Here is a 26,432-nt window from a genome sequence, read left to right on the forward strand (position 1 = left end):
GGCGGGGGGGGAGACGAGCCCAGCGTCACAACGCACAGTGCCCCAGGACCACAAAATACCCCCCCCACAGAGCTCCTCTCCTGCGCAGTCTGTGACTACGAGCTCACTGGCATCCCATAACACTGCTTCAATTACCGTACTTTATTATTCTCTACTTGAAACTTCCTTTTCTCTCGTCGCACAAGCGTTCTGCACCTTGGGCACAACCTTGGGGTTTTTACGACGTCTAGACGCAAAGCGGCAACATGCAGTGCAGACAGGCAAAGTGGACACTGCCAACCTTGCGAAAAATGGAGCAAAAATGAAATTATTGCATTAGGTACTGTGGGAATGTGGATTAACCTTTGTTGTCACAATGCATCCGGCACAGTGTAAATGGACTTGGGTAATAATGCAAAATTCAGTCACATACCCCCGTGTGTGATGGAAAGACAAGAGGTGGCCATGTGCTGTGTCGCTCTGTACCACTGAACTTGAGACTACTCAGTCTACAGACGTGTTGCAAGACAGCAGTCTGAGTTTAGGGTGAGCAAACAGCACCCAGGGCACTGCTGCCCTCACTGGGTCCCCTGGATTCACTCATTCCAGAGCACAGATTACTGTATATTACCAGATGTGTGGCGGCAAGCAGTGTGGGGAAAAACTGACAGACAGGCACTGACCTTCTACCTTCCTTCCCTGAGCTCTTTACCCGACCACAGTTCACAAGCTCAACCCCCAGCCGAAGTGAAAATGGGTAACGGATAACTCTTCAAAACTGGATTCTCAAGTGCAGCCGTAGGTGACATTGATGGCATTTAAGTGCCAGCATGTATCTGCACTTTAATTATCGTTGCTGGTGAGCAAATGAATGAAGGACAATAACATACTGACTGCAGATTTAGGTCTTTAAAAAATACTTGAATTTGAATTAAATTAGTGCGTTTGTTTTAGAGGACATTGTTTTCTGGACAATAATAACCATCAATTTGGCAGTGAAATCAGAGGATAATAAAGTGTAATAACCTCAGGGTTATCTGCCTCAACTGCAGTCTTGCACCCACTGGCCTCACTGCCCTGCTACTCCTACAGAAAAAGTAAGAAAAAAAAGAACTTGACCAACCTTCACCATGAGCATGTAGGCGATCATGTTGTGCAACAGAGTGGCCAACAGTCTGTCTTCGTCATCTTCCAAGCGTTTCCGATCATGTCCCCCCAATGACAGATACCTGCAGAGGAGGCAGAGGGTCAGCAAAGAAAACCTGCCAGTTCTGCCCCTTTGAGCACAGCATGAGAAGTATATCTATACATACTTCTATACCTCCAGAACTAAACAGGGAGGAAGCCCAAAGACAACAGTATTTGAGGTCTGCCTTACAGCGAGAAGGCTGGTATCAAACTACTGTCTCTCACAATGACTGGAGAGAGACATGAAGAAAACTGTGTGCTCACACCCCTGCCACATCTATATAGCAGTGAGTAGGGCTCTGCACTCTCAACCGGAAGGTTGTGGGGGCAAAGCACAGGGGAGACACTGCCGTTGTACTCTTGGAAGCAATAGTACTTCAACCGGATTGTAAATTTAATGTCAAGCTGTATATACAGTGGTATGTCGCAAATCCCTTCGGATAAAAACATCAGCCAAATACAACAGCATTTAACCACGTGCACTGTCCCAGATAATTTACATTCAGAATGTTGCAAACAACTGGTTAATCCATGCTCGCTAAATTCAAGGCCAAGGCAAGGTATCTAAACACCCATGAGTCACAACAAAGTATCTGTTTTTATCTGAAAAAAGATGGACACATACAGGCACGTGTTTTAACCCAGTTCAATTAGGCTTTTGGAATGCACCACAAAAATCAGTAACTTTCCGTAACAAGGGACAAAGTCCTTGAGTCACACAAACGGCTCTGTGTGGTGGGGATCTGGGGGTTCAGGGGTTGCTCATTTACCTGTCAATCATCTCCTGGGGACCCTGGTCCATGCCCATACCCTCTCTCTCCAGCATCACGGCATCCAGGTAGGCATCCTCCCAAAACTGCACCTGGTCCCACAGTGTGGAGCGTTCCTTACCTGTCCCCACACACAGCACAGTGCACACTCAGCACAGCTCCTCTGCTTCTGACAGGGCTTCTGCCCACACTAGAGGCTCGCTTTGTTTATCCTAAGAATCCATCGTGGTCAATATCCGAATCTTCCTCAAGGCAAACTGACTGGGGCAGCTACAGAGGAGGACACCACTGTCAGGTTGTTTAACCACATGGTATCCTCTGATGCTTGAGAAGACCCTCTTGTTGACCGATTGACCCCCAATTTATCCCAATCAAAGCTACCAAACCCCAGACAAAAAACCCTGAGGTTTATAAAAGGCAATGTTGACTGGATTCCAAATGATGCCAAAAATCAACATATCAAAACATGAGAAAAACGAGCCTCTTGCATCAGAAAACACGGAGTATAGAAAAACATCAATCCATTTAATGTCAGAACAACAATTGAGACCTTATGCATGTAATGTATCGAGCCATTGACAAGGCTGAAAATTCATGCAGCATGCAAAAACACAATATAACGTGTTTAATTAAAATGAGAGGACTGTTAATGGTCATTTCCTTTCAAAGCCCTTTCTTTCTCAGAAAAATATGTATATTTACAGTGCTAAAACTACTGATTTCTTTAGTGCCATCTACAGGACTAACGTCTTACTATGCTACACTGTTACAAAGGCCTGAAAAAAGGTATCCATTTCTTTATTCTAAATAATAGAACAGTAAATAAGGCTACATAGAATGTGCATTCAACATGCAAAGCAGAGACTGGCTAAAATACGTTGCTCTTTAAAGATGCCTTTGTAATGTTAATTACAGGTATGCTAAAACAACCAACGTTGTTATAGTGACAGTGATCATATCTTCAAAGAAGCTGTAAAAGGTCAGCTTCATTGTTGTCAAAGTTTGCCCACCAGTGTACAATCAAAGCTGCCAGAGAAACTGTCATTTACCGTTCAGCTTTTTCATGACAGAAAAACAGCAGAAAAAAGTTAATTAAACATTAGATTTAAAGGTCAGATCAGTAAGTGCCAGAACTGCACTTCAGTATTTTAAATTTCACACATGTAGGTGTCCAGAGAGATGACACACTGCGAACACAAAAAAATACTGTGAGCTTCCATTTCTCAAATCCTCATTAAAAACACTCAGTTCCTGGGTGGCCTGGAGTCATCAGGATTTCATCAGCGGACGAATTATCTTGATAACTGATATTTTCAACAAGGCTCCGATGCATTTTATACATAACCATATCTCCAACAAATCAAACACTTTGGAGACCTGTAACTGCAAAAAGGCTTTAAGAAACATCTCCTAAATAACAAACTACGTAAATAACTAGGTTTGAGGCTTCAGCACTAAAACAAAACATTGCAATAAAAACGAAGACATGGGTTTTAGATTTTACGACAGGCCGCTCCTATATCACTGCATGGGGAGGGATGACTTTGGTGGAAAAAAAAATAAACAGCCTTCTGAGGAGGTGAATGACAGATGGGTAAGAAAAATGACACTTTGCAACGCCTTACAATGAAATGCTATAGTGGCAATCAGGCCGATTCTGAACAGTACAGGTTTATGAACTGCATGGAGCAGTTGGGACTGTATTAAGAGGTGAGGAAGGTTGAAAGACAAGGCCGATGGAAAGAAACTGAAGTGGGGCTGTCCAGTCCTGGAGGGCCTGTGTGTCTGCAGGGCTTCATTCCAGATCGTTATTTCGATCAGCTCCTTATGGACTCGGAGGCACCAGTTCTCCAGGACCTGGGTCGCCACCCCACCCACAACCCAATCAGAAAACTTCCCAAAGAAAAATAAACTTTCTGGGAGACAGAAGAGCAGGAGGGGCTGCATGCGATGACAACACACTCGGCAAGCAAGCAGCGAGAATTTTTTTTTTCCCCCCCGGAGACACAAAGCAGGGGAGGGTGAAAAGGCCATCATTACTCAGAGAGAACGTTTCCATAGCAGCGTCCTCCAGCTGGTCCCACATGGAGCTCTTGTCCCTCCCTGGCAGGCGTCCAGGCCAAGCAGAGAGGAAGGAGACAAGCAGGAAGAAGTGGAGTTAAGCCGGAAGGTGGAGGTGCAACATTCCTTGTGTTAATAGCGGACAAGAGGAAGCGAAACCCACAGCAGACGGACAAATACCACCCGAACAGCGTGGAGCCCTGGATCAGAATCAAATATCAAGCCCGGGCACAGGAATTTTAAAGAGGTGAGGATGATAATCTTCAAGAGAATCTGCTTTCAGTTTTGGTTAAGAAAGAAAACCCCAGGGTAGGAACACAAATGCAAGCACAGGTGATTTGTGTCATGACAATTGTTAATTTCAGTGTGGCAACAATACAGGCCTGGACTGCAAAAAAAAAAAAGTGCTAGTTTCCCTAGAATCCACAGCCCCTACATTCAGCATCACTGCGTTTTTATTAGTCATGTACGCAATGGTAAGCTCATCCTCAGAGACATCACACTGAAATCAATAATCAGCGCTCCATTGCTTTTATTCTAAATAATGCTCCAGTAAAACAAGGCTGCATACTCTACTGGGCAGCAAAAAAAAGGGGTCAGGACAGCCTGGCTATCCTGGGATCAGATTCCCGGCGCACGAGCAGTGGACATGCCGAAGGAGCCGGGTACTTCCATTCCAAACACCGCTGAAACGTTCCTCCCTGCAGCACGTCCGACGAAAGGATGAGAAGCTGAACTATCATGCAGAGAAAGTAACCGTGTCCACACCCTTTCACATACAAAACGGCCGCTGAAGCCTTTCCTACTGGAGGAGAGCGCTGTTCTTGTCCGCCGCAGGTAAGGCTCAACAGGGTAGGGCGCGGCTCTATTACCGAAAACACCCAGTTCTAAAAACCCTAGCTGCCGACGCATCCAGAACACCGCGACGCCCGTGTTGCCAACCGGATGGCAGGGGGGGGTCTTACCCAGCAAGCCCTCGCAGAGGTAGACTCTCATGCTGACGTCCTCCAGGGCCACAGGGGGCGCCATCCTTCCGGGCAGGCTGCCCCGGCCCGGCTTCAGCATGTGGGTCTTGCCCTGGGAGATCAAAGAACCGGCACCGGCGGGTGAAACCCGGGACAGTATCGACGGGCCTTAAGTTTACAACTAAAGAAGAAGGCTGCGGAGATACCGCTCTTAATAAAACTAACTTATTTAGGAGAACCTCGAAGAGCAGAGCCTGTGGCGTTCACCGCTTCCTCAGCTCGGGACGACATGCTGTCCTGCAGCAGACTAAAGGACTTAACCCGTGTGAGAATTATCAGCTGTGCTACTACTGTAGGCCATCAGGGCTCAATCAGTCATCACATCCCAACAGTACTCTCAAGTTCCTGTCAAATACTGGCAACACTGAGTTTACCAGATGCTCCAAGGACCTCAAAGAAAGTTCAGTGTCAAAATATGACCATGGGACCCCGTATCTGGTCTTCCATCTATCTTGACCCTGTATCCCGCGGCCGGCAGAGGAACCCTACTCCGTTGGGCCCCTGAGCAAGGTCCTTAACCCCAACTGTTCCAGCGGCACCGTATAAATGGCCGACCCTGCAGTCTGACCCCCAGCTTCATGGAGAGCAAGCTGGGGTATGCGAAAAGACAAATTCCTAAGACAAGAAATTGTATACGGCCAATAAAGTGATCTTTTCTTATCTTCTCTCCAGCAGTAAAACACTGGTCTTCATCTCAGGGCTGCGCCAAACTACACACAGATCTTTTAAAATGTAAGAAAGTGGGGGGCCCCAACACGGAACAGCAGTCGGGGTTCTGGAGGACTGTGGGTTTGAATCTCAGGAAGGAGGGTGTTGTTGCACCCAGACGCAAGCTACTTTCTTCAGCTGGCTACAGAGCTGCACTGGGGTGTAAATGGGCACTAGAAATGAGTCTTTGTTCTCAACTGACTGATCTGGTTAAATGAAGGACCAGACAGATCAATCATAAAGAAGGCAATCAATTTTAAAGGTGGAATACTGTAATAAAGACATATCCCATGGCACATATTTTGTTCTCACTGATACAGTATGTCATTATGTAAGTGACTTTCTGGTGCTCTGTCAGTTAATTCATTAAGCAAGCCGGAGGGCAGGCAAAGGAACAGAACACTGGAGACGGCGGAGATGTCTCCAGCTGGGGAAGACTCACAAAGACGGAGCTGGTGGCGGGGTTGGTCTCGATCTCGCTGTCGGACAGAGTCCCCCTGGATGTGGCGAGGTGGGCAGCCAGCTTCCCCGCCGGCCCGTCTCCCGCGCTGCTGCTCAGGTCACTGTCGGCTCCCAGCGTCTCCCCCGAGCTGTTGCTCACCTGCCGCGGAGACCGGCGGACGTCAAAACCCAGGTGGGCGCAGCGGGCGGGGCAGGACGCGTCCACCTGCCACTTCCCGCTCCAGAAAAGACTAGGCTACCAGGCCGGTTTGTTTGTGAAAAAACGGCTGGATGAGATCCAGGGGGTCAATTGGCGACAAACTACTAAAGAGGGCCAGATTTGGCCTCCTCTCATTTGTAACCCTCCTTATCCATCCTTCTTCCAATTCCAGGCCGTGGGGGAGCCAGAGCCGGAGCCTATCCCGGTAGGGTACACCCTGGATGGGACACCACGGGGCAGACACACGGACATGCACACACTCGCGCCAGGGCCAATTTTCCCAGAAGCCAACGGACCTACTGCCATGCCCTTGGACTGTGGGAGGAAACCAGAGCACCTGCAAGAGACCCACGCCAACACCCAACTCCACACAGACAGCACCCCGGGTCCAGAACCCACCCACCACTGCGCGACTGCGCCGCCCTGAACCCTTTCAAGGTTAAGGACAGGCGGCTCTGCAGGATTGTGCGATATCGCCGTAACGACGCATTCAAAAGAAAGCTCTCTCCGCCAGCCCTCGGGTCAGGCCAGTCAGGGTGGGATCGCATCCCAGCTCGCACTGCCTCCGAGTCGGGACAGTCGGAACGGCGCGGGGAACGGGGGGGGGCGATCCGTCTTGGCAGTGCCCTACCACTGTGCTGGCCTCCGACTCCTGGCTGGTGCTCCGGGTCAGGCCGGATGGCTCCGAGCTGGCGATGGACTCGGTGTCGCTCTTCTGCGCCAGGAGGGAGGGGAGAGAGAGAGAACCAAGTAGTGAGAGGTGAGAGGTGAGAGGCTTGCTCGTGTCGAACACGGACGCTTTCGTTCCGGCTTCCAGCTCGGTGGGCTCCTGTCCTCGCTCAACCACGAACCTCCGAGGACCACTGCGCTCATGAACTGCTCAAACTGAGCTGATAAACTGCTTAATTAGGTGTTAAAGGGTCCGAGCAGAATGAAATCCTGAAGAAAGGGCAGCTATCAAGGAGTGGAGCTGGGAATTAGCATTAAAATGGACTTAATCATCTTGGAATTATCCAGCTGTAAGATACTGTTTACAGACGTTCACCATGATCTTTTAATTCCGTCTGTGGTCTGGATGGTGCTTGTCTTCAATTACACATGAGCTGTTTTAGTGAACTCTGGGCCTGACCATCGCACTGCTAAAGCCCGTGCTCAGACCCTTTGGGGGCGGAGCGGTGGCTCTGTGGCTCAGGATCTGTGCCTGTGGCTGGGAGGTTGCCGGTTTGTATCCCGCGGCCGGCAGAGGAATCCTACTCCGTTGGGCCCCTGAGCAAGGCCCTTCACCCCAGCTGCTCCAGGGGCGCCGTATAAATGGCTGACCCTGCGCTCTGACCCCCAGGACAATGTCGTTTGGCGTCAGTGGACGATCCGGCAGAGACGCCCAGCGGCTCGGCCACGCACCTGCGACCCCGAGGTGACGCTGAGCCCGCTGTCGGCGCTGATCTGGGACTTCTTCTCCTCCCTGTCGCCGACGTCGGAGAACTGCTTCACCCCCTCGGCCCCTGCAAGAGGAGAGAGACGGTCACCGAGGCAACCAGCCCGGCCAGCTCGCTCGGCCGCCCTGGAACAGGTCAGGCGACCAGCGGAAGCAGAGGAGGCCGACGCTGCCGAACAGCGGCGGGCAAGGCGGAGCTTGTGATGGCTGCACGGTGTTTTCTCGGTGGCCTGGACGCTCGTTTGGCGCTCTGTCTGATTCGATTCTGCGATTCCGCCTGACCTGCCGGGAACTGTACCTCGGGGGTGGCCGCCAAAAACTGCTCAGTTGCAGCCTCCACGAGGAACCCCTTGCTCGCGAGAAAACCCGAGCGCTCACTCAAAGCAGGGTTTCGTTCCGGGATCAGGCCGACATCCTCTTGCGTCGTGAAAAATCTCACTCCCTCTCTTTAAATGATTTCTCTGACAATTTAATTTTGCCCACAACCCAGGCCGCAAAACTCGCCAACTCTTCTACTTGTACCTTGTGTCCATCTGATTAAAAAAACTAAATCAGATGAACCAGTACTGTGCAACAAAATTGGTGTGAAACTCTGACTGACATAATTGGTCACGTGCCTTTGCTTCAGAGAAAGTTGCGAGAGTCCAGCGTCGGACACTAGACACTAGAGAGTGTGGCCCTGTGGCTCTTGGCGGCCTTTAGGAGTGAGCGCTACTCTAGATTTGGGTGGACCACCGTGCACACGGCGCTGGGCGATCCGCGGGCCAGTCCGAATCACCCGACAGTCATCCATAACCTCCCCTCAAGCTCCTGACGTTTGAGCACAGCGCCTGCATCCCAGCAACAGGGGGCACTGTGCTCAAAGGCTGGACTCCGTGCGGGACGCTGCGCAGGGGCTGCATTCACAAAGCAATCGCTCTCTGGGGCTCGTTTCTCACCAGGCTGGGCTTCTGGAGGTTCCCCACCCCCTTCGGTGTTTCAGATGAATGCAACACGTCTATTCAACTGGGGAAAAAAACGCCCAACCAGCTACTTAAGTTTTTTCAACTCAACGGAAATTGTGGTAACTACTACCCACCTGCGTTTTAAAAATGCGGCACAGCCCACTGGATTAATTCACTTGCAGCCACCAGTGGAATCGAATTTTAGTTTTTAAAGCTCACCGCACATTCTGTGAGAATTAAAACCGTTGTCCAGTATAAAGAGCAATTTCCTTCGTGATGATACGTGCTGCTTCCACACCCGTTCTTTTATACATACCAAGTCCGGGACGGGAACCGACTCGCTGTTAGCCCCTTCAGAGCGAACCTCCTCAGAATTCAGCCCCTGCACTGTCATCCCTCCCCCTGTAGGGGGTGCTGTGCCAGCAACCGAGCAAGCAACACAGACCGCATGAAAGCAGGAGGACAGAGAGAGAGAGAGAGGGAGAGAAGGGGGGAGAGACGGGAGGCACAGGCCGCAGCGGGCCGGGCGTGCCTGAGAGGGGACTGGTAAAGACTGAGAGACCGAGCCACAGATCTGAGGAAGAGCAAGGTCCTGCGAGCACAGACAGAACAGACACTTCTAACGCAGCTACCTGGGGAGGCAGGAACAGATCTAGCTGGGTTCACTGATTCCATAGCTGCCAAACACACACACACACACACACACACACACACACACACACACACACACACACACACACACACACACACACACACAGCAGGGGCAGAACGAGAGGGCTGGGGAGGGGATCGGGAGGCGGGAGGGAAAGAGGGAATCCGGAGGTCTGTAGGACGAGGACGTGACCGAGAGCTTCGGCGAGGCTCGAACAAAACGAACGAAAGAACGCACAAAGAAAACGACAAGGTGAGCAGAGTGGAGCGCTGAATCCAGACACAAATCAAGGGACGATCGAGACATCCATGTAGGTTGACTGGGGGGGGGGTGGGGGTGGGGGGGGAGGGCTTGTGCCCAAGTCTCCGTTCCGCTGCAGCTATGTCGGCAGAGATGAAATCTCCCAGGTGAGGCGCAGGCTTGAGTAGTTATGGAGCAGAGAAAGCTCAACCGCTGCGTTGAGATCCCCCCGCCCCGATGACAACCAAATGTCCGACAGCTCTCATCTGGGCGCCAGCGGCCCTCACGCGAGCAGAGACACAGAAGCGCACAAGAGCACAGAGACGCCGCGGGCTTCCTGCGCGCGCGGAAAGCAGCCAGGCCCCGCGTCGCCGCGGCTCCGCCTCCTCCGAGGCCGAGGCGACGGGCGAAGGAGACAGCGAGGCGACGGCCTACGGACAACTAGAGAACCTGCAGGAGTGCGGAGCCCTGGGGCTGGACTCGACCACCACTGACTCAGGGCCAAATAAAACCACTCCCTGCTGGTCTTCAGATCCGACACTGATGGGGAGAAATGAAATAAAAAATGAGCTGAACGCGCCCGCCTTTCGTGCTCTGCTAGCGAAACATGTTCAGCGCGTCTCTCACTTGGGGGGGAAAAAAAAAGTCATTTCATGTGGGCAGAGCTAAGCTTGGCACAATTTTCTCTATGGCAGTATTATTTCCCTAAATGCCTGCTGCTGCTGTTGTATTGCTTTCCTGTCACAGAGGCCGAAGGGGAGGGAGAGGGAGGAGGAGGAGGAGGAGGAGGAAGAGGAGGGCAGGCTGCTGGAGGGAGGCACAGAGTTGGCAGTTATGGGAGGCCTTGATCTCTTTTCGTGTGAAATGTCTTACTCAGTTTTTCCATAGCTTTCTGCTTTCTGTTATCCTGGTACTTGCTCCACAATTCTACCCAAGATGCATTGCAAGCGAGGAGAGAAAGACAGAGAGAGTCAGAGAGCCGCTTGGACAGGCAGGAATGGGTGGGGGGTGATGGGATTTCTGGTTAAAAAAGGCACACACCATCAAACAAGGCTGCAGTTCATGTTGTAAAAACATTCATGAAAATGGCAGTACTTTGCAATGGCACTCAAAGCTTTTTTTAACAAATAACATAACAGGTTCACCAGCAGTAAGATTGCTTAGGAGCAAGCATTTCTAATTAACCATGTATTTTTTCTTTTCATTATACAGCCATTGAGGCACAGTATTCTTTGTTGCCACTGGTCCTGAAATGGTTAATGACGGGGCACTTTGCTTCATGAAGTCTTTTAGTAAGTGGCTGTCAAGTTTTGCTAAAAAAAGCCTCATTACAAAGTACTTCTGGAGGGTAAAAAAAAAAATGAAACTAGTGAAGATGGAAGAATCAGCTGAACAGCCTGTCAGCCATCAGAATGAGGCTCAGCAGAAGCCATGGAACACTGGTCATGAACGTTCAGTAGAATTGAAGTTCTATTGGGGAAAAAAAAGGGTCAGAAGTCAACCTCAGCCCAGTGTACACAGACCTAGACGTGGGTTACACTGGTGCCCAGCCAGTGGGTGTGGCATGACTCTGCCACTGTCATATTCCACAAGCCAAAACCTGGTCAAGGACATCGTGGGCTTCACAGAAGCCTAGTTTAACAGTCAACAGCAGTGTCTCCATCCATAGAAAAACGAAGGGAAATTACAGCCAATTAATTTACAGACACATCAAAGGGCAAGAAAATGATTTCTTTTTAAACAGAAGTACTAATTAGAAATACACTGCTTATGCAATGAATAGACAGTTGATGAGGGATTTCTCTAAATCGGTGTACAGGGGACCATGGGACCAGGACCATCTTGAAAGAGAGGTGCCTAACATTCTACGACAACCTCCAGGAAAACTGCAGTAGCTCCAGAACAACCCCTCTAAAAATGCAATCGGATATTTTTAACCGATCGGTTGCTTGTTTTTCCCTGCATTGGATTCTGCAACAGGGGCTTTTTAAAAAAAGGTCCCGACGCACTGCTCAGATACTGCAGATTTCTCTCGCAAAACAAGCCAGCAGAGAGGAGGAGGGGAAAAAAAAAGAAAGACATGCACCAGTCCTTTCGTCTAAAGAGAACCCGGACATGCTGAGATACTGCCAGCACGCCGCAGGAGAAATCTTCTCTTTAAAGAAAGGGATGTGAGAGAGATAAGACAAAGAAGGCTGCTGGTTAAAATGCCGTTGTGCAAAAGAAGCTCACATAGTCTAGAACAAGACAGTTACATCGTGTTGCCTTTCTCACTAAGGGGCTGCTTACTGCGGCTGATCAATAGGCAAATCCCCCTCAGAGCTACATGACTTGAGACAGTTTTTCTGTCTAAGCACAACTTTTGATTTTGCACCTGTGTCTCGCCCTACCTCCTACCTCTGCGATCTGAGCTACTAAGGACTTTGGAGATGCAAGCAGCCTACTTTATCTCAAAAAATCCACAGGGGCTTTGGAAAACAAAACAAAAAAGATGATAAATATACTTTACCCACAGGAATATATTTATATATATATGCGCTCTTACTGGGAAATAATTGCTGTGTTAGCGACAGACTAATCCCTCTAGGAAATGTGCAGCATATAGATGTATATGTCTACAAATACATCCATATGGTTCTTCCTTTCACTTTGCAAGTGACCCCTCGAAAAGAAACGAGACAGCGCCACACTGGGGCACTGGAGGGTGCCCAGGGAGAGCTCCCTCTAGTGGCGCAGAGGAGGAGCTACGCCCTCGGCCGGGCATGCAGGCTGGTACACACCAATGGAGGCTATAAAGTTCTCTTCGTTGAGGCTCCGCGTGTCAAACTGACGGGGCCCCTTCCCCGCGGAGGGGGCGGCGCCCGGCGGGAGCTGGATCTTGGGGACCAGCAGGGGCCCCGCGGGCCTGACGCTCTCCCCTCGGGGCGTTAAGCTCTCCTTACTGCCCGGGCTGCTGCCGCCTTCCGTAGGGCTCCGCTTGCGCTTTTCCGGGTCTTTGGAGAAGAGCAGGAGAGGAGGAGGGAGCAGGGAAAGTGGGGAAAAAACAGAGGAAAGAGATAAACCAGTGAGGGAGGAGTTTGGGGGGGGGGGGGGGGGGGTACTTGTGAATTAAACCGAACAGTTTGCATCAAAACCCAGGAAGGCAGGACAAGAGGAACCACAGAAACAGAAGAGCACCCAGGGAAAAAGAAGGGACACCGTGCAAGACCAGGGGGTACACTGGAGACTGAGAGCTCGGAAAACCCCCAAGCTGGAGCCTCTAACCTGGGGAACCGCCCGTGCGAACGACCCCCGGCTGCATCACTACTGTTACAGCGTACTCACTAGGGTACTGAGCGTGGCGCGCTGGGTGCGCTGATCATTGTGACGCGCGATGGAACGTTTCCTACAGCTATGATTTCCTGCAGTAATCATCTTTTCTATCTTCCACAAACTATACTAAAGGCTGATGTTGTGGTTTTACTGCATTTAAAAGGGCCGAGGGTAAAAATACAGTAACAAACATCAGGCCCTTTCAAGCCTGTGTTTCTGGGTGCGTAGGCTGTTCTTACACACGTTTTGTTTTTTAATGGCAATGCTTTTGAAAAGCTCATTACTTGAGCTCTGCTAGAATGCCAGAAGTCCTCATGTCAGTCCTTCAGCTCGGAGATCCGCTGCAAAAAGCACACTCAAAAATGTCCGCTCCTTTGATTTCCAATTAGCGCTAATGTATTCCAGACCCTACATTGTCACCCTGCTCACAAGTACGAATTCTCTTTGGTTTTTACAAGGAAACTTCCCTGCGGTCACAGAAACCCGAAACAGCGGCATCTGCTCTGCAACTTCTGCCGAGCAAAAAAACAAGGCTGCTTTCCCCTCTCCTGGTGATCTTCATGTCCACTGAGCACATCGGAGATACCACAGCCAGTTTGGGAACAGCTCCTTATAAACCTCCAGTCCAGAAAACAAAACGGCAAATGCTTACAGAAGCAGAGCTCATTTCTGGTGTGACAAATACACGCCATTTATGGGCTCATAGCCTTTTACTCTACAAACGTCCTTGGATTCTTTTGCTTCTCGAAAAATAAAAAACCCAGCAGTCAAGTTGATGCAGCACTCAAATTCAAAAGCGATGGTCTGCCTCCCTAAGATTGTACACAGCGGAATTGCAGGTAACTAGAATAAACTGCACAGCCACATTGTAGAAGCAGAATTGCTGGATCTGGTCCCTGCATCATTTAGCTGTGGGTAAACAATGTCAACAAGACAGTCCAAATGGCCTACTCTTGTTTGGGACCTCTCTCACAACCTCATGTTCAGTATCCCTGTACTGTTCTCATCACACAGCTCTGGAACCTGCAAACACAACCCCATTACTGGCGCTATTTTCCAGCTGGTTCATTCCGGAGGTGCTACATTGGACCACAGGAGCTAGAACACCGGACTGCACGCCTCTATGGACGCAGCCCCGCGCGGCGCCGGCCCAGGACAAAACACCGGCCCCTCTTACCTTTGGTGTAGTAGTGGGTACGGGCGATTTCCAGCAGGCTGAACACGCTGGCCATTCCTCCCAGCCCTGCGTTGGTGTAGGAGTGCTCCAGGCTGGACACCGTGCATTTCAGCAAGTCCAGCATCCCCTTGTACACCTTGCGGCTGACCTCCTGAAAGAGCCAGGCGACACGGTCAGACCGTCAACACAATCATTGTTTCTGAGACGTCCCTAGTTCCTCCTGCGACTCCTGAAGTTCTGCATTCCGTACTTGTCTGTATTAATGACACTTGCTTTCAATTCAATTCATTTTGATGTGGTGCCTTTCACAACAAGGCTGCCCCAAGGCACTTAAAGCAAGGGATTCCACCCTCTCTTCCACATCTTTCCACCATCTCCCTAACCTGCCAATTTCTTTATGCAAGGCTGAATGGAAGCGAAAAACACTGCTTCATGTTAAAGCACCGCCTCTCCATAATGAAGTCTGCATACCTTAGACAAAGCCAAAGACCTGCTGCAGGCTCCGACTACTGAGCACACCGCTTCATAACATCAACCACAGCAATAACTGGGAGGCAACAAATGTTGTCGATTTACGAGAGCCCTAGAAGAGGAAACTGAGGTTTTGTGGGGGGTGTGGAACCCAGCCAGATAGTTGAACCCTGGCTTCTTTCTTTCAACTACCGAACAGGCTAGATGGGTCCAATGGCCTCCTTCTCGTGCAGAACCTTCCTACCCCTCATGATTTGCCGTCTTTCAGTTTTAAATGGCTCAGTGCAGTTTAGAAACCCCCCGTTTCTTGCCAGCAATCTTCAATAGCTGAAAGCCGAAAGATCACCCACTGCCGAGGGTCCTTCCTCACGAGAGCCCAAGCTGAAAGGCTTGTGTGCTCCTTCTCCCAGGGAAACGCAGCGCCCCCCCTCTCCCGTTCCCACCGCGCTCACCACGTCATGTATGACGTCCTGCCTGGCGTCCTCTTCGGACTGGACGGCCCTGCTCAGCTTGCTCAGGACGAAGACGCGCAGCTGCTCGTTCTCCAGCAGGCGGCGCACTTTCTTCATGTTGAGCCAGCCCACGCCCTGCCCCTCCAGGACACTCTGGACCACCTCCTTCAGGAACTGCTGGTTTTCACTGAGAGACGCGACACAGAGAAGTGGGGGGGGCTCACTGCAGCCTCCACACAAACTAGGAAAGGGCAGAAAAGCACCCCAGTTCCGTTTGCTGGGATTTGTTTTTCTTCTAAGGCTGGACACAATCAGAAGAGTGTGTGGGCTTGCAGTTGAAAACAGAGCAGCCTGGCCTCACTCCCCTCCCACCCAGATTTCTTCCCAGACTCCTGCAAGCACAATTTCTGTCCAACACAATCCAGGCTTGTAGGGAAGCTACGCCGTGTGTGGTTCTTGCAAAATGGAGAACCACAGGAAATGGCGAAGGGGAAGCGTTTCCGCGTTGCACCCGGTTAGCCAGGTTTTGACCTTGGCTTTGCAGGGCGACAGCTCTCCTTCCCACTAGTCTCCCCTGGGAAGCGCCTTCCCCCTTGCACCCCGGTCACACGGCAGTAGCGGGAAAACAAACCGGAATTTGAGCAGAGGCAACATCAGAAAACGAAGCAGGAATCAAGTCAAGGAATCCAAATGAAGACCTCGCCGAACCGAGTAGTTGCGATTCTTTAAGAACACTGTGCACCCCGGAGGACAGCTAGACATCGAGACGCCCTGACAGTTTTTACCTAGTGTTATTAGCTCTTCCTTGGGGAGAAGGCGACTCCTTCTTCACTGTTGGGCTGTGTTTGATGACCGAGGACTTCTGGTCAACAAGCGCTCTCCTGTTTCCTGAAAACGCCACACAGCCTGCGTCAGCCTTCTCGAGCAGGACTTAGAGATGAGAAATATTCAGCTGCATATTTACCATTCAGAACCACACACTAATACATATGGTACACTACAGGCGTTAACAGCAGAAATGCCAATGGTGCTACTAATTACTAATAACAAAATAAATAATATTTAACTAACAAAAGGAGAGAATGGCATCACTCTAGCACATCGCACATTGGCAGAAAACAGGAGTGACAATTTAGGAGTTAAAAGTACTATGAGAATATGCTTGCACTGTGAGGTTGTAAACGGTGTTTTTGTTCATGCAACACTAGAATGAAAAAAAAAATTCGAATTTTAAAAGATTTGTTTTTTAAATGAAGGTATATTCAAAGGTGTAGTAACCATGGTCGACAAAGAGGTGGAATGAATGATCGGGGGTGGTGGAGGTCACATGATGTTTACTGGCCAATGAGAGTGTAGCCTGGCGAGGCAGGTGCGGGGGATGGTGGGAGGTTGCTGTTGATTGGCTGGTAAGCATGCAGCTCATGCAAGGGTGAGACCCACCTTCACTGCTGACAGGGCCAGCCTCTGATATTATCTCCATTATAGAATTTAGCCCAAATACTGGACACAAAATCCACAATTAGTGCAGTGAAAAATAACACTGAAGCCAGAACACAAAAAAAACAAGACGTATACACAAAAAACAAAACATTTAAGATGCGAACTTGACAAACAAGAGCAACAAGCAAAAAATAAAATCACACAAGCACACCAGACAAACAGCATTCCAGTCACTGTTATGGACTGTGTCTTTAGCAGAAGGCATATTCAGCAGAATCCATTTAATAACATTTTATATCTTGTATAGTGGAGACAAATTTATCATTGAATGATTCATACAATACACACTTTATGTGTATGTTATGCACTACTCCTTCAATTTTTATTTTGAAGTATAGTCAGCAACACAAGGATACATTAAAATATTCTGTATGTATACAGTATATAGCCTGAATCTCAACAGACATTTCAGAGGGATTTAAAATCCCTAGTTGAAAAGATAAGAAGCCTTTCAAAACATTTTGGTTTTGAACTTAAATTTTAAATGCCATGCATTAATCTTGCTGAACTAAATCTCTTGGCACTTATATTTTCCCAAGCTTGCAGACATCGTTTTGGTGCACCTGCTGCTTTGTAGCGGGATACACAGGAGCACAGGAGTCCATAACCGACTCGAACAGTGTTCACACTGATGAATGGCACAACAAGGGTCACGGCAAGGTTCCTGTGCAATTTACAGCATCTGTCAGCAGCAGTGTACCCTTCAGCATTTAAAATATGAAGCAAACTTAACACTAAAGGACATCTCTGGCACTCAGTACCATAGACATAATAACCGATGCAAAATAACATAACACAGCTGCACTTCAAAACACCAAGCACTTAGCAAAAAGGCTTCCACATCAGGCTAAGCAGGTCTTGTTTTAGTTTTTTCTGCTGCAGACAACCACTGTACGCTGTTGCGAGCAGATTCCACTTTTAAAAGAAAACGTCTCCCCCCCCCCCCCCCCCCATAGATTAATGACTCTCTGCCCCCACCCCAGGAAAGAAATAAATAAAATGAACACCATGAAATCTGGCACCATGACAAGCAAGGACAAAAGAATTAAAAAAATGGAACAAAAGAAAGGGAGAAAAATGCTTAGAAGAATGACTGAAATAATGTCACAAATTGGAAAATAAACCTTCTGTTTTCTTCAAATGCGAGTATGTTAGCAGATCAGCACAAAGTCTCCCATAGTTACCTTAGGGGATGGGGGCTCAGTTTTGCAACTCTAAGCTCAATAGCATTGTATGAATGCTATAATCATGAGAGAACGTCATGGAAAAACCAAAAGTCTTCAGCTTATAGAGGCAGGGGCTCAACGTATAGCATGTGAGCACACGCACAACACTGTACCAGACAGGACCATACCTGAGCGCCCTGCCTCAGCATCGCAACAAAGACGCTTCAACATCTAGCATCTAGGGGAGTATTGTGGGTGCTATTCGCCAAGTTTTATGCAACAAGCCAGACGCGCATTTTTTTTTCTCAAAGTATGCGTTCATTAACAAGATCGTTTTCAAACCTTGCGCTCAATTAATGAAAACAGACCTTCTGAGAAAAAAAAAGAAAGGCAGTGTTCCCCGGAGACAAACATGACCGTTCGGTAAGGTCAAAGTTCGGGGGAAAAAAAGGGCTTTCATACCAACCTTCATCTTTCTCCTTTTCTACTTCGAGATTAAAGTAATCTTTTTTTTTAGATATAATTTGTGGCAAAAAAAGAAGAAAAAAAGAAAGCAAAGAACATAAAATAACACAAAACCCAAACTAAAAATAGCCGTGTACTAAGGATAAACAAGTCAAACATCTCACAAAACAGACACCTTCAATACTTAAAATGTTACACACACACGGTGTTCAACAAGGCATGTTGTACACGGGTTCAGTTAGTATTTGTGCGCACAGGAAGCTCTGTCTGTGCACAAAGCCTGAAAAAGTCACAATGTTTAGGGTGAACACAGCATCACTCGTGTGTAAGACAGAAAGGGACCTTTGGCAAGGTCCAATATAAGCTTTGCTGGATGAAGAAATATGGCTGACAATGAAGATCTATGCCATTTTCATGTTCAATTTGACCTTAAATGTTTCAGGATTTTAATGTGCCAATACAGGACACTGAGTCCCATCTCGAGCATGGACGGGGAAAAATGAAGTTTAACGAACGTTACGGCACCCAGAGGCACATCGCCACCGATTTAATGCCAGCTGGGGTCCCCGATTGGTAATTGATCGCTGTGACTACCGTGTTTCACATATATTGGACCTTCCACAAGAGATTAAGTCAGTTAAGGAAGCAACCACTTTCGCAAATAAGATCACAAATTCTGCACTGGACTCGGACCACAAAGTCAAACTCTGTTTCTGGACTGGGGCAGGATGGGATTTCCTTACATCCCCTTCAAATATTTTAATTGCAGTTTCGAGCAGCTTCTCGCTGACATTGAGCTGTCCAGCCAGCCTGCTCCCATTCTTACATACCCTGAAGTGTCTCATACATCACTGATGGTGCTCAGGCACCATGTACTTAAAGTAAGGGGGGTAACCACATTTCTACTTGCTTTAAAAAAAAAAACTTCTGGATCAGACGCAAGGAAGAGGAATGCATTTGTCTTTCTCCTTGGATTTCCAGAAATTAAAAAAACACCCTGAAATGACCACTTTGAACACTGTCTGGTATTTACAAAAGTGCAAGGATTTCAAAGAATAGGGAGTGTCTTGTAGGTTTTTTTTGCTCTCTACAGATGATCCTCGCTGGACATCACTTTGACTAAAACTCTGCATGTTACTTGAACAGAGATGACGAGAAGAGCTGAAAAAGAGCACAGCGTCAAGGGCAGCGGAGAAGGAGAATGGCTGCTTTTCTCCCAAACACAGAGCACACCGAGGGCAGAGCACAGACAGGCCAGCAGACTCGGAAACAGTACCTTTCAGGCTGGGGAAAGGAGTGGTTTTATCCCTCGCTGCCTTAGGCAAGGCCAGGTTGGACAAGCTGAAACTGGTGCTGTGGTTCTTGTACAGATTACCTGGAACAAAGAGCCAGAGTAGTGTAAGGGGTCAGTTTGTGTTGTGGCAGTCACTGGCGTTGGCTGTACTAATGCAATAGCAAAGCCCAAGAGCGTTGGTTAACCAGCTGCATGTCTGCACAACGAGTTACTGTGTCCGAAATGCTTACATGGAGAGAGGACCCCATGCACGTGTGTGCGTGAAAACAGACACACGCCAACGCTTTTCAGCCGCCTTCTTTTTCCGTCACCTGCCAAAGAAAGCCGAGACGGCAAGCTGGGGCTCATAGGACCCTTGCGTCGATGCTTCAAGAAGCTAAGGGCATTCATCTCTTCAAGAAGCCCTTACCACAACCCTTGCAGTTCACCACAGTCGGCCAGGACGCTAGGGTTACACCCCTACTCTTTTGGGGAAACACCCTGGGATTTTAAATGACCACAGAGAGTCAGGACCTCAGTTTTATGTCTCATCCGAAGGACGGCGCCTTTTTACAGTACAGTGTCCCTGTCATTATACTGGGGCATTAGGACCCACACAGACCGCAGGGTGAGCGCCCCCTACTGGCCCCACTAACACCTCTTCCAGCAGCAGCCTTAGTTTTTCCCAGAAGGTCTCCCATCCAGGTACTGACCAGGCTCACAGCTGCTGAGGTTCAGTGGGCTGCCAGTTTGGAGCTGCAGGGTGATGTGGCGGCTGGCCATAAGTACAGTTGCACCTTACTCCTGCCCTTGGTGCTGCGCTGTACTACACTTCTACACTACTACACTGCAGTACTACGCTGTACTGCATCTTTACCATTTTACCAAGGTATACCACTGCCAACTTGTCGCCTGTAGGCAGGAAGAGACAAATCGCCAGCACAAAGTAAAATCCTATTTGCTTGCGAGTGGTACAACATGGTCCCAGAGTTTCATCCAGACGAAAGAGGGGCTGGTCACAGCCCTCCCTCCCACGGACAGAACAGGCTCAGTTAGGTCGATCGCTGACAGCAGCGCGTGGGCAAACCGAAGAAAACGCCCTCCCACGAGCGAAACCTGCTCCTCGGTTCATCCAAGCGGGTCGGATTGCTGGGGATGCGCATCGCAACGCCGCAGGGTCCTACAGCTCTGCTCCTATCGCGGCAGCTTTTACTATCGTTCACACCAATCACTTCCCCCGAGAAGAGCTGAAGTACAGACATTTCAGACACCCACCAGACCGGCCGCCCACCTTCTTCAAAGATTCAAACAGCCAGACAGAGAAACACCGGTTACCCAACTGCTGTGCATTATTTTTCTCGAACGCATTCCTGACACAAGAAACTAAATGAGACGCATCGTATTATGTAATGCTTGCTATAATAAACCACACCGCGTTTTGCCCAAACTTTATCCTCTAAAGCTTGGAGGACGTTTCGCCGTACTCTGAACACGAGCAGCAGAGAAGGGCTGAGCCCTGTGGCATGCAGCACAAAGCGCACGTGAAAGACTGGGGATGTGTCAGATCCAAGTGCAAAAATATAGATCAGATTTCTCAAACGTTTCAGAAATGCTACCCGACAAACTGTTCACGATTTTGAGCATTAAAAACATGGCTATCTGGACATCCCCTAGAGGAAATGGAAACTCCCAATCTGTTCCTAAGCATGTGCTGGGAGCACAGGACCAGCTCCCAAGACGCAGGCCTCTCTCAGGGCCAGCAGAGGGCGAGACTCACTGGCAAAGGACATGAAGCCGACGAAGCCCTCGCTGCTGTTGTTGGAGATGGTGGAGTTGGGCGAGCTGGCATGGGAGTCTGATTCTGCGTCCGAGTCGCTCGGCAGCTTGAGGCTGTTGGGACGCAATGGCTTCTGGGACCTGCAGGGAACAAGCACCAGTCTGATGGGATTGGCAAGGGCTGGGAGTCAGGAACAAACACCAGTCTGATGGGATTGGCAAGGGCTGGGAGTCAGGAACAAACACCAGTCTGATGGGATTGGCAAGGGCTGGGAGTCGGGAACAAGCACCAGTCCAATGGGATTAGCAAGGGCTGGTAGTCGAGAACAAGCACCAGTCCCATGGGATCAACAAGTGCAAACACTAACACAAGTAGAAAATGTTGACAAAAACGTTTTTTTTGCATTGTTTTCTAAAAAAATATTCTAAAACAACAACCTTCCTTCTTGAAACTGTAACCCCTGACCCCTAAGTGGCTTGGACAGAGCTTCCTGAAATCTGTAGCGTTTTTCTTTACCCAGCCCGCGGGGGGTTAACAGGACTGAGAACGCCAGTCTCACTTGTTCCCGTTGATGTTCTGGTTGAACTGGGGAGTGTAGCTCTCCTCTTGCTCGTCGCCCTCTCCGTCCTCTTCCGTGGGGAAGCCGTACTGCGGCTCGAAGTAGGGGTTGTCGTAGTCCCTCTTCTTCAGAGCCCCGTCCGCGGGTACCGCCGCCGCCGCCTCGCTCTCCCGCCGCTCCGGGCCCGGCTTGGCGAAGGGCTGGGCCCCCCCGACCGGCGGCGCGGTCGGCGCCCCTGTCGCCGCCTTCTCCTCGGCGTCCGCCGCCTCGCAGGGTTCCTGACGGAGCGACAGGACAAGGAGGGAGCCACGGGGCCTCGGTCAGCTCCGCAACGCACTGCACATCGCCCCAGAGGAGCCGGAGACCAGGCCTCACACTCCACTGAAACTCCTCTGCCTCTTGGCTGCTGCACCAGAGGGCCTGGGTCTCTGCCCATCCTATCTTATCATCTTCCCTAGCTTCTATCTTTCCTCCCTAGCTCATTTTTGATTTCATGGAGTCTATAACCTGTGCCCCTGTCACGGATATGATCCTGATCGCTCCTGGGCTCTGACCCAGGGAACCCTAAACTGCAGTCAGACTGCTATGATAAGAGAGCTGTAGAATAAGGATGTTGCTATGTCAGAGGCAGCCAGTTCTTCCCAGACTACGTGGAAAGGGCCCCCATGAAATCGTAAGAGATCTGAGTGCCCACCCTCCCCCTGATGGTGGATCGCTCCGCCATACCAAAACTATGCCAACTCCGTGGCGGCAGAGTAGGACTCTGCCTAGATTCGCGAGGGAGGAGATGTCACCTCTGTAACAGGCTCAGGGCACTGGTGCATGTCTGTAGTTCCTCACTCTGCAGCTAAAGTTTTGTCCCTGGGACTCCGCCTTCCCCGGTGCATTTCTCTGGCAGTGGAATTTAGACTGCAATCGATCCCCTTCTGTTGGGGCTGGAAACGAATTTGTGCGTCTCTGTGCTCAGCTGTGCCAGGCGACAGGGCACACTGGCACCCTTCACTCCCTGTATGACAGTGCTGGGGCTGGAGACAAGTGTGTCTGTGCTCGGCCGTGCCAAGCGACACTCACATGGTTCACTCCCTGTATGACAGTGCTGGGGCTGGAGACAAGTGTGTCTGTGCTCGGCCGTGCCAAGCGACACTCACATGGTTCACTCCCTGTATGACAGTGCTGGGGCTGGAGACAAGTGTGTCTGTGCTCGGCCCTGCCAAGCGACACTCACATGGTTCACTCCCTGTATGACAGTGCTGGGGCTGGAGACAAGTGTGTCTGTGCTCGGCCGTGCCAAGCGACACTCACATGGTTCACTCCCTGTATGACGGTGCTGGGGCTGGAGACAAGTGTGTCTGTGCTCGGCCGTGCCAAGCGACACTCACATGGTTCACTCCCTGTATGATCGTGCTGGGGCTGGAGCTGGCCGTGGTGCTGGAACTGGAGCGTGGCTGGTGGTTCTCCAGGGAGGTCTCGCTGTCCAGCGCCGGGTCATCAACCTCCACCCTGTACTCCTGGAAGTCCTGGAACTCCACCTCGCTGGCATCGCCCAGCGCCGCGTGGGTCAGAGGGTCCACATCTGCATCAAATCGAAGACAGCCCGGTCATCGCCTGGACTCACAGTGAGGTGCAGAAAGTTCCCGCATACGGAGACTAATCGTGCACGCGCGGTCAGGATTCATGCACACTGAGCAATCCCACAGACCCGGAATAATCCCGCTCATGCTGAACAATCCTGCACACCGTGCCCGACCAATCCAGGTCAGGATGCATGCACGGAACAATCCCACACACGCACGGAACAATCCCACACACGCTGCCAAATCCACCAAACACAGGACACCCCCACACATGCTGGCCAATCCCGTGCCCTCTGTCAGGCCTCTCGTGCTGCACGAGCCCACGCCCCCCGTCGGGATTCGCGCACAGAACAATCCTGCTTGGGGGTGGGGGTGCTGGGAGCTGGACGCCTTGCTGGAAGGTTAGAGACCCGTGTCTCGATGCAGACAGAGCTACACATCCTCAAGATAATTCGCCCTGTTCGCTCCTCTCCATCCAGCTACACACAGATACCAGCACTCGAGGAGAGGCAGCCAACAGTCTTACTCCCTTAGCTCACACAGAGCCCTGTGAGCCACAGTCTTCACCCACACCCCTGCACTGATGCACATCCCAATACTGCATGACCTCTACAGAGCAGTAACTCACTGCTGGGGGTGTCCCCCTTGATGTCGCACTTCATCATCTCGCTGACGAAGTCCCCCAGCGAGGAGTAGGAGGAGCTGGAGTCGTCGTAGTCCACGCTGTCGCTGCCGCTGAAATGACACAGCAAAGCAGAGACTCGCGGTCAGGCCGCGGCACGCACAACGCAGGGGAGTGGCGGGGGACCAGCTGTCTGGTCCAACGTCCATCTGGAGGCCCGCGTCACGGCTGGCACTCAGCCGGCCTGTTATTTATCAGTTCACACGCTTCACTTGCGCGCTGCCAGATGAACACGAGTGGGTGAGCTCAGGTGACAACCAAGAGCCGAGGCTGGGAAGGGGGATGAGGCAGGAGTACCCTGCTGCGTTAGGAAACGCTTGTTATTTTACATTTTTTGAACACAGAACAAAAAAATGAAAATGCACAGTGTGACAAAATGACTCTCCTTTCCTCCCCACTTGCTTCAAAAAGAGGTCCCCCCTCCCCCTCCCACAGCATTTCTGACCCTGGGACCCCTAAGCAGCAGTCGGACTGGTATGATAAGAGAGCTGTAAAAGGATGTTGCCATGTCAGGGGCAGCCAGTTCTTCCCAAACGGAGGGGAAAGGCCCAGTGTGCATCGGGGAGCTTTGTGGGAACAGCTGTTTCCAGGTTGAACTTCCCATTATTGAAACAAGCTCCTGTTTCGCATTGAACTTCTTGTCCAAAAAGCCACGTCCAATATTCCTCCTTCCCACAGTATCGCAAAATTTTACAAGTCTACAAATCGTGAACTCTGTGAAAGTACTGTACAGGTGCCATGTTGTCGCAAACCCTTTGTCTCACCACGGGCGAGGGCGAGAGTTCACGAGAATTGTGACGTGAAGCAGCCCTTCCTGCTCACTAGTCACCGTGACAACTGATGTACTGTGATGTACGAGCGAATGCAGGTTGTGCAGCAGACCTCAGAAATGTTACAACGTGATCCTCATGCAGAGTTAACAAATAGCACTTGTTAGCAAAAGTCAAGAGCAATATTTCTATTGGATTAGAAGAGGTGTATTCACAAGCCTGCTTGTTTACAAAGGAATAGGACCGCAAACATGTCGCCAGACGTTTTGTTGCCTCGTTCTGAATCGCAGGACATTGCGCTGCGCACACCTGGAAACTTAGTCTATTTTGCGATGTAAGTTGGACGTTTTTACAAGTTATTATGTAGGTTTTACTCTCATTGTGGTTTGAAATGCACTCATCCATGCCACTTCTCTCTAACCCCGAAATAAAAATAGCGCTGTTAGCTCCTCTTGCGCCTCAAGGAGTCTGTGGTGTCAAGAAGTGCGCTGCGAACTGGAAAAGGTTTGGGAAGAGCCGCAGGAAGGCCTTCTGGCCTATAGCCCTCGGGAAGGACACCTCCGGGCGCGGAGGATGATGGGAAGGCTCACCTGTCGTCAGTGGGGTCCGAGTCGTCATCGTCGTCATCGTCCTCCCGCTCCAAGGGCGCGGTCATGGCCTCGGCCAGCTGGGAGTTGCCGTCGTACACGCGGTAGTATATGGGCTGCAGCTGGTGGGCGTACCACTTGGGCTTGTCCCCGATCAGAGAGGGGTCGTACACGTCTGCGCGGGAGAGAGCGGACAGGGCAGCGTGAGAGCAAATACACAACAGGCCTGGGTGTCATTTACTAGCCACCACTTCGTGCCTGAGCCCCGCGTCCCGGAGGAACAAGTTAAAAAGCTAAAAACTGCACGAAGGATGAAGACGGCTTTTTCCCCCGCCACCATCATAAACCCGTGCAATTCTAAAGATGTTCTTCCTCTGAACTGGGGAACTGGTCTGCTAAGAATCAAGAAAAAAAACACCCTGAAAAGAAAACAAATCATCGCGGTCCCCCCCCCTCCCCCCAGGTGGGAACTTTTCTGCACGCGTTCATGGGACTGGGGGGGAAGAGTTTTTAAGATGCACCGCCGGTTTCCCCGCTCTTACTGTTGTGGATCCGCTGGAAGGCCAGGTTGGTGGGGTTCAGAGACCACTCCCCGAAATACTCCACCGCCTGGGTGTGGGCCAGCTTCTCGGCGAAGCCGGACTGCTTGGGCCGGGAGGCCAGGAAGGAGTTGGCCTGGAAGGCGACGACGGGCCGGGGGAAGAGGCGCAGGGTGCGCGTGTGCATCTGAAAGCCCTGCAGCACGTTGGGGGAGTTGAAGAACCTCACCATGGCAACCCTGTGCGAAACAAGAGAGAAGGGGGGGGGTGGTCAGCGAAAGAGCTTTGTGGGCTTTCAGTTGACCCATCCTCGTATTCCCAACTAATTTACAATAAGATTGAGAGCACAGAACAGATGCTACTTCCTCCTCCTCTCAAGGGAGGAAGGAAGACTGGTGATTGCGTTTCGTCTCGGATGACAAACGCGACGGGGGTGCAACAAGTGATGTGATTGTTTCCTTCCTC

At 50.4% G+C, this 26,432-nt stretch overlaps 1 protein-coding gene across 28 annotated transcripts in view; it reads right to left on the minus strand.

The window, feature by feature from the left end:
• Nucleotides 1-26,432, minus strand: part of madd (MAP-kinase activating death domain) — an 82,077-nt gene that overhangs the window by 13,332 nt on the left and 42,313 nt on the right. For 6 of the 28 annotated variants that reach the window (XM_088612108.1, XM_088612087.1, XM_088612092.1 and 3 more), the window contains exons 9-29: nucleotides 25,971-26,206; nucleotides 25,432-25,603; nucleotides 24,018-24,124; nucleotides 23,195-23,388; nucleotides 21,816-22,093; nucleotides 21,257-21,396; nucleotides 19,483-19,581; nucleotides 18,208-18,246; nucleotides 16,516-16,575; nucleotides 15,861-15,963; nucleotides 15,076-15,316; nucleotides 14,153-14,303; nucleotides 12,444-12,656; nucleotides 10,114-10,203; nucleotides 7,794-7,894; nucleotides 7,024-7,107; nucleotides 6,174-6,332; nucleotides 4,964-5,075; nucleotides 3,978-4,040; nucleotides 1,938-2,058; nucleotides 1,103-1,208 (exon numbers count right to left, since the gene is read on the minus strand). In XM_088612108.1, coding sequence (XP_088468234.1) covers nucleotides 1,103-1,208; nucleotides 1,938-2,058; nucleotides 3,978-4,040; nucleotides 4,964-5,075; nucleotides 6,174-6,332; nucleotides 7,024-7,107; nucleotides 7,794-7,894; nucleotides 10,114-10,203; nucleotides 12,444-12,656; nucleotides 14,153-14,303; nucleotides 15,076-15,316; nucleotides 15,861-15,963; nucleotides 16,516-16,575; nucleotides 18,208-18,246; nucleotides 19,483-19,581; nucleotides 21,257-21,396; nucleotides 21,816-22,093; nucleotides 23,195-23,388; nucleotides 24,018-24,124; nucleotides 25,432-25,603; nucleotides 25,971-26,206 — 2,869 coding nt within the window. Of the gene's footprint in view, nucleotides 1-1,102; nucleotides 1,209-1,937; nucleotides 2,059-3,977; nucleotides 4,041-4,963; nucleotides 5,076-6,173; nucleotides 6,333-7,023; nucleotides 7,108-7,793; nucleotides 7,895-10,113; nucleotides 10,204-10,536; nucleotides 10,591-12,443; nucleotides 12,657-14,152; nucleotides 14,304-15,075; nucleotides 15,317-15,860; nucleotides 16,006-16,515; nucleotides 16,576-18,207; nucleotides 18,247-19,482; nucleotides 19,582-21,256; nucleotides 21,397-21,815; nucleotides 22,094-23,194; nucleotides 23,389-24,017; nucleotides 24,125-25,431; nucleotides 25,604-25,970; nucleotides 26,207-26,432 lie in introns of all 28 variants that reach the window. The other 22 variants (XM_088612114.1, XM_088612104.1, XM_088612116.1 and 19 more) reach the window with 20 other exon arrangements.

This window comes from Lepisosteus platostomus, chromosome 18 (assembly GCF_059453375.1).
Source record: "Lepisosteus platostomus isolate fLepPlt1 chromosome 18, fLepPlt1.hap1, whole genome shotgun sequence".
Taxonomy (NCBI): Eukaryota; Metazoa; Chordata; class Actinopteri; order Semionotiformes; family Lepisosteidae; genus Lepisosteus; species Lepisosteus platostomus.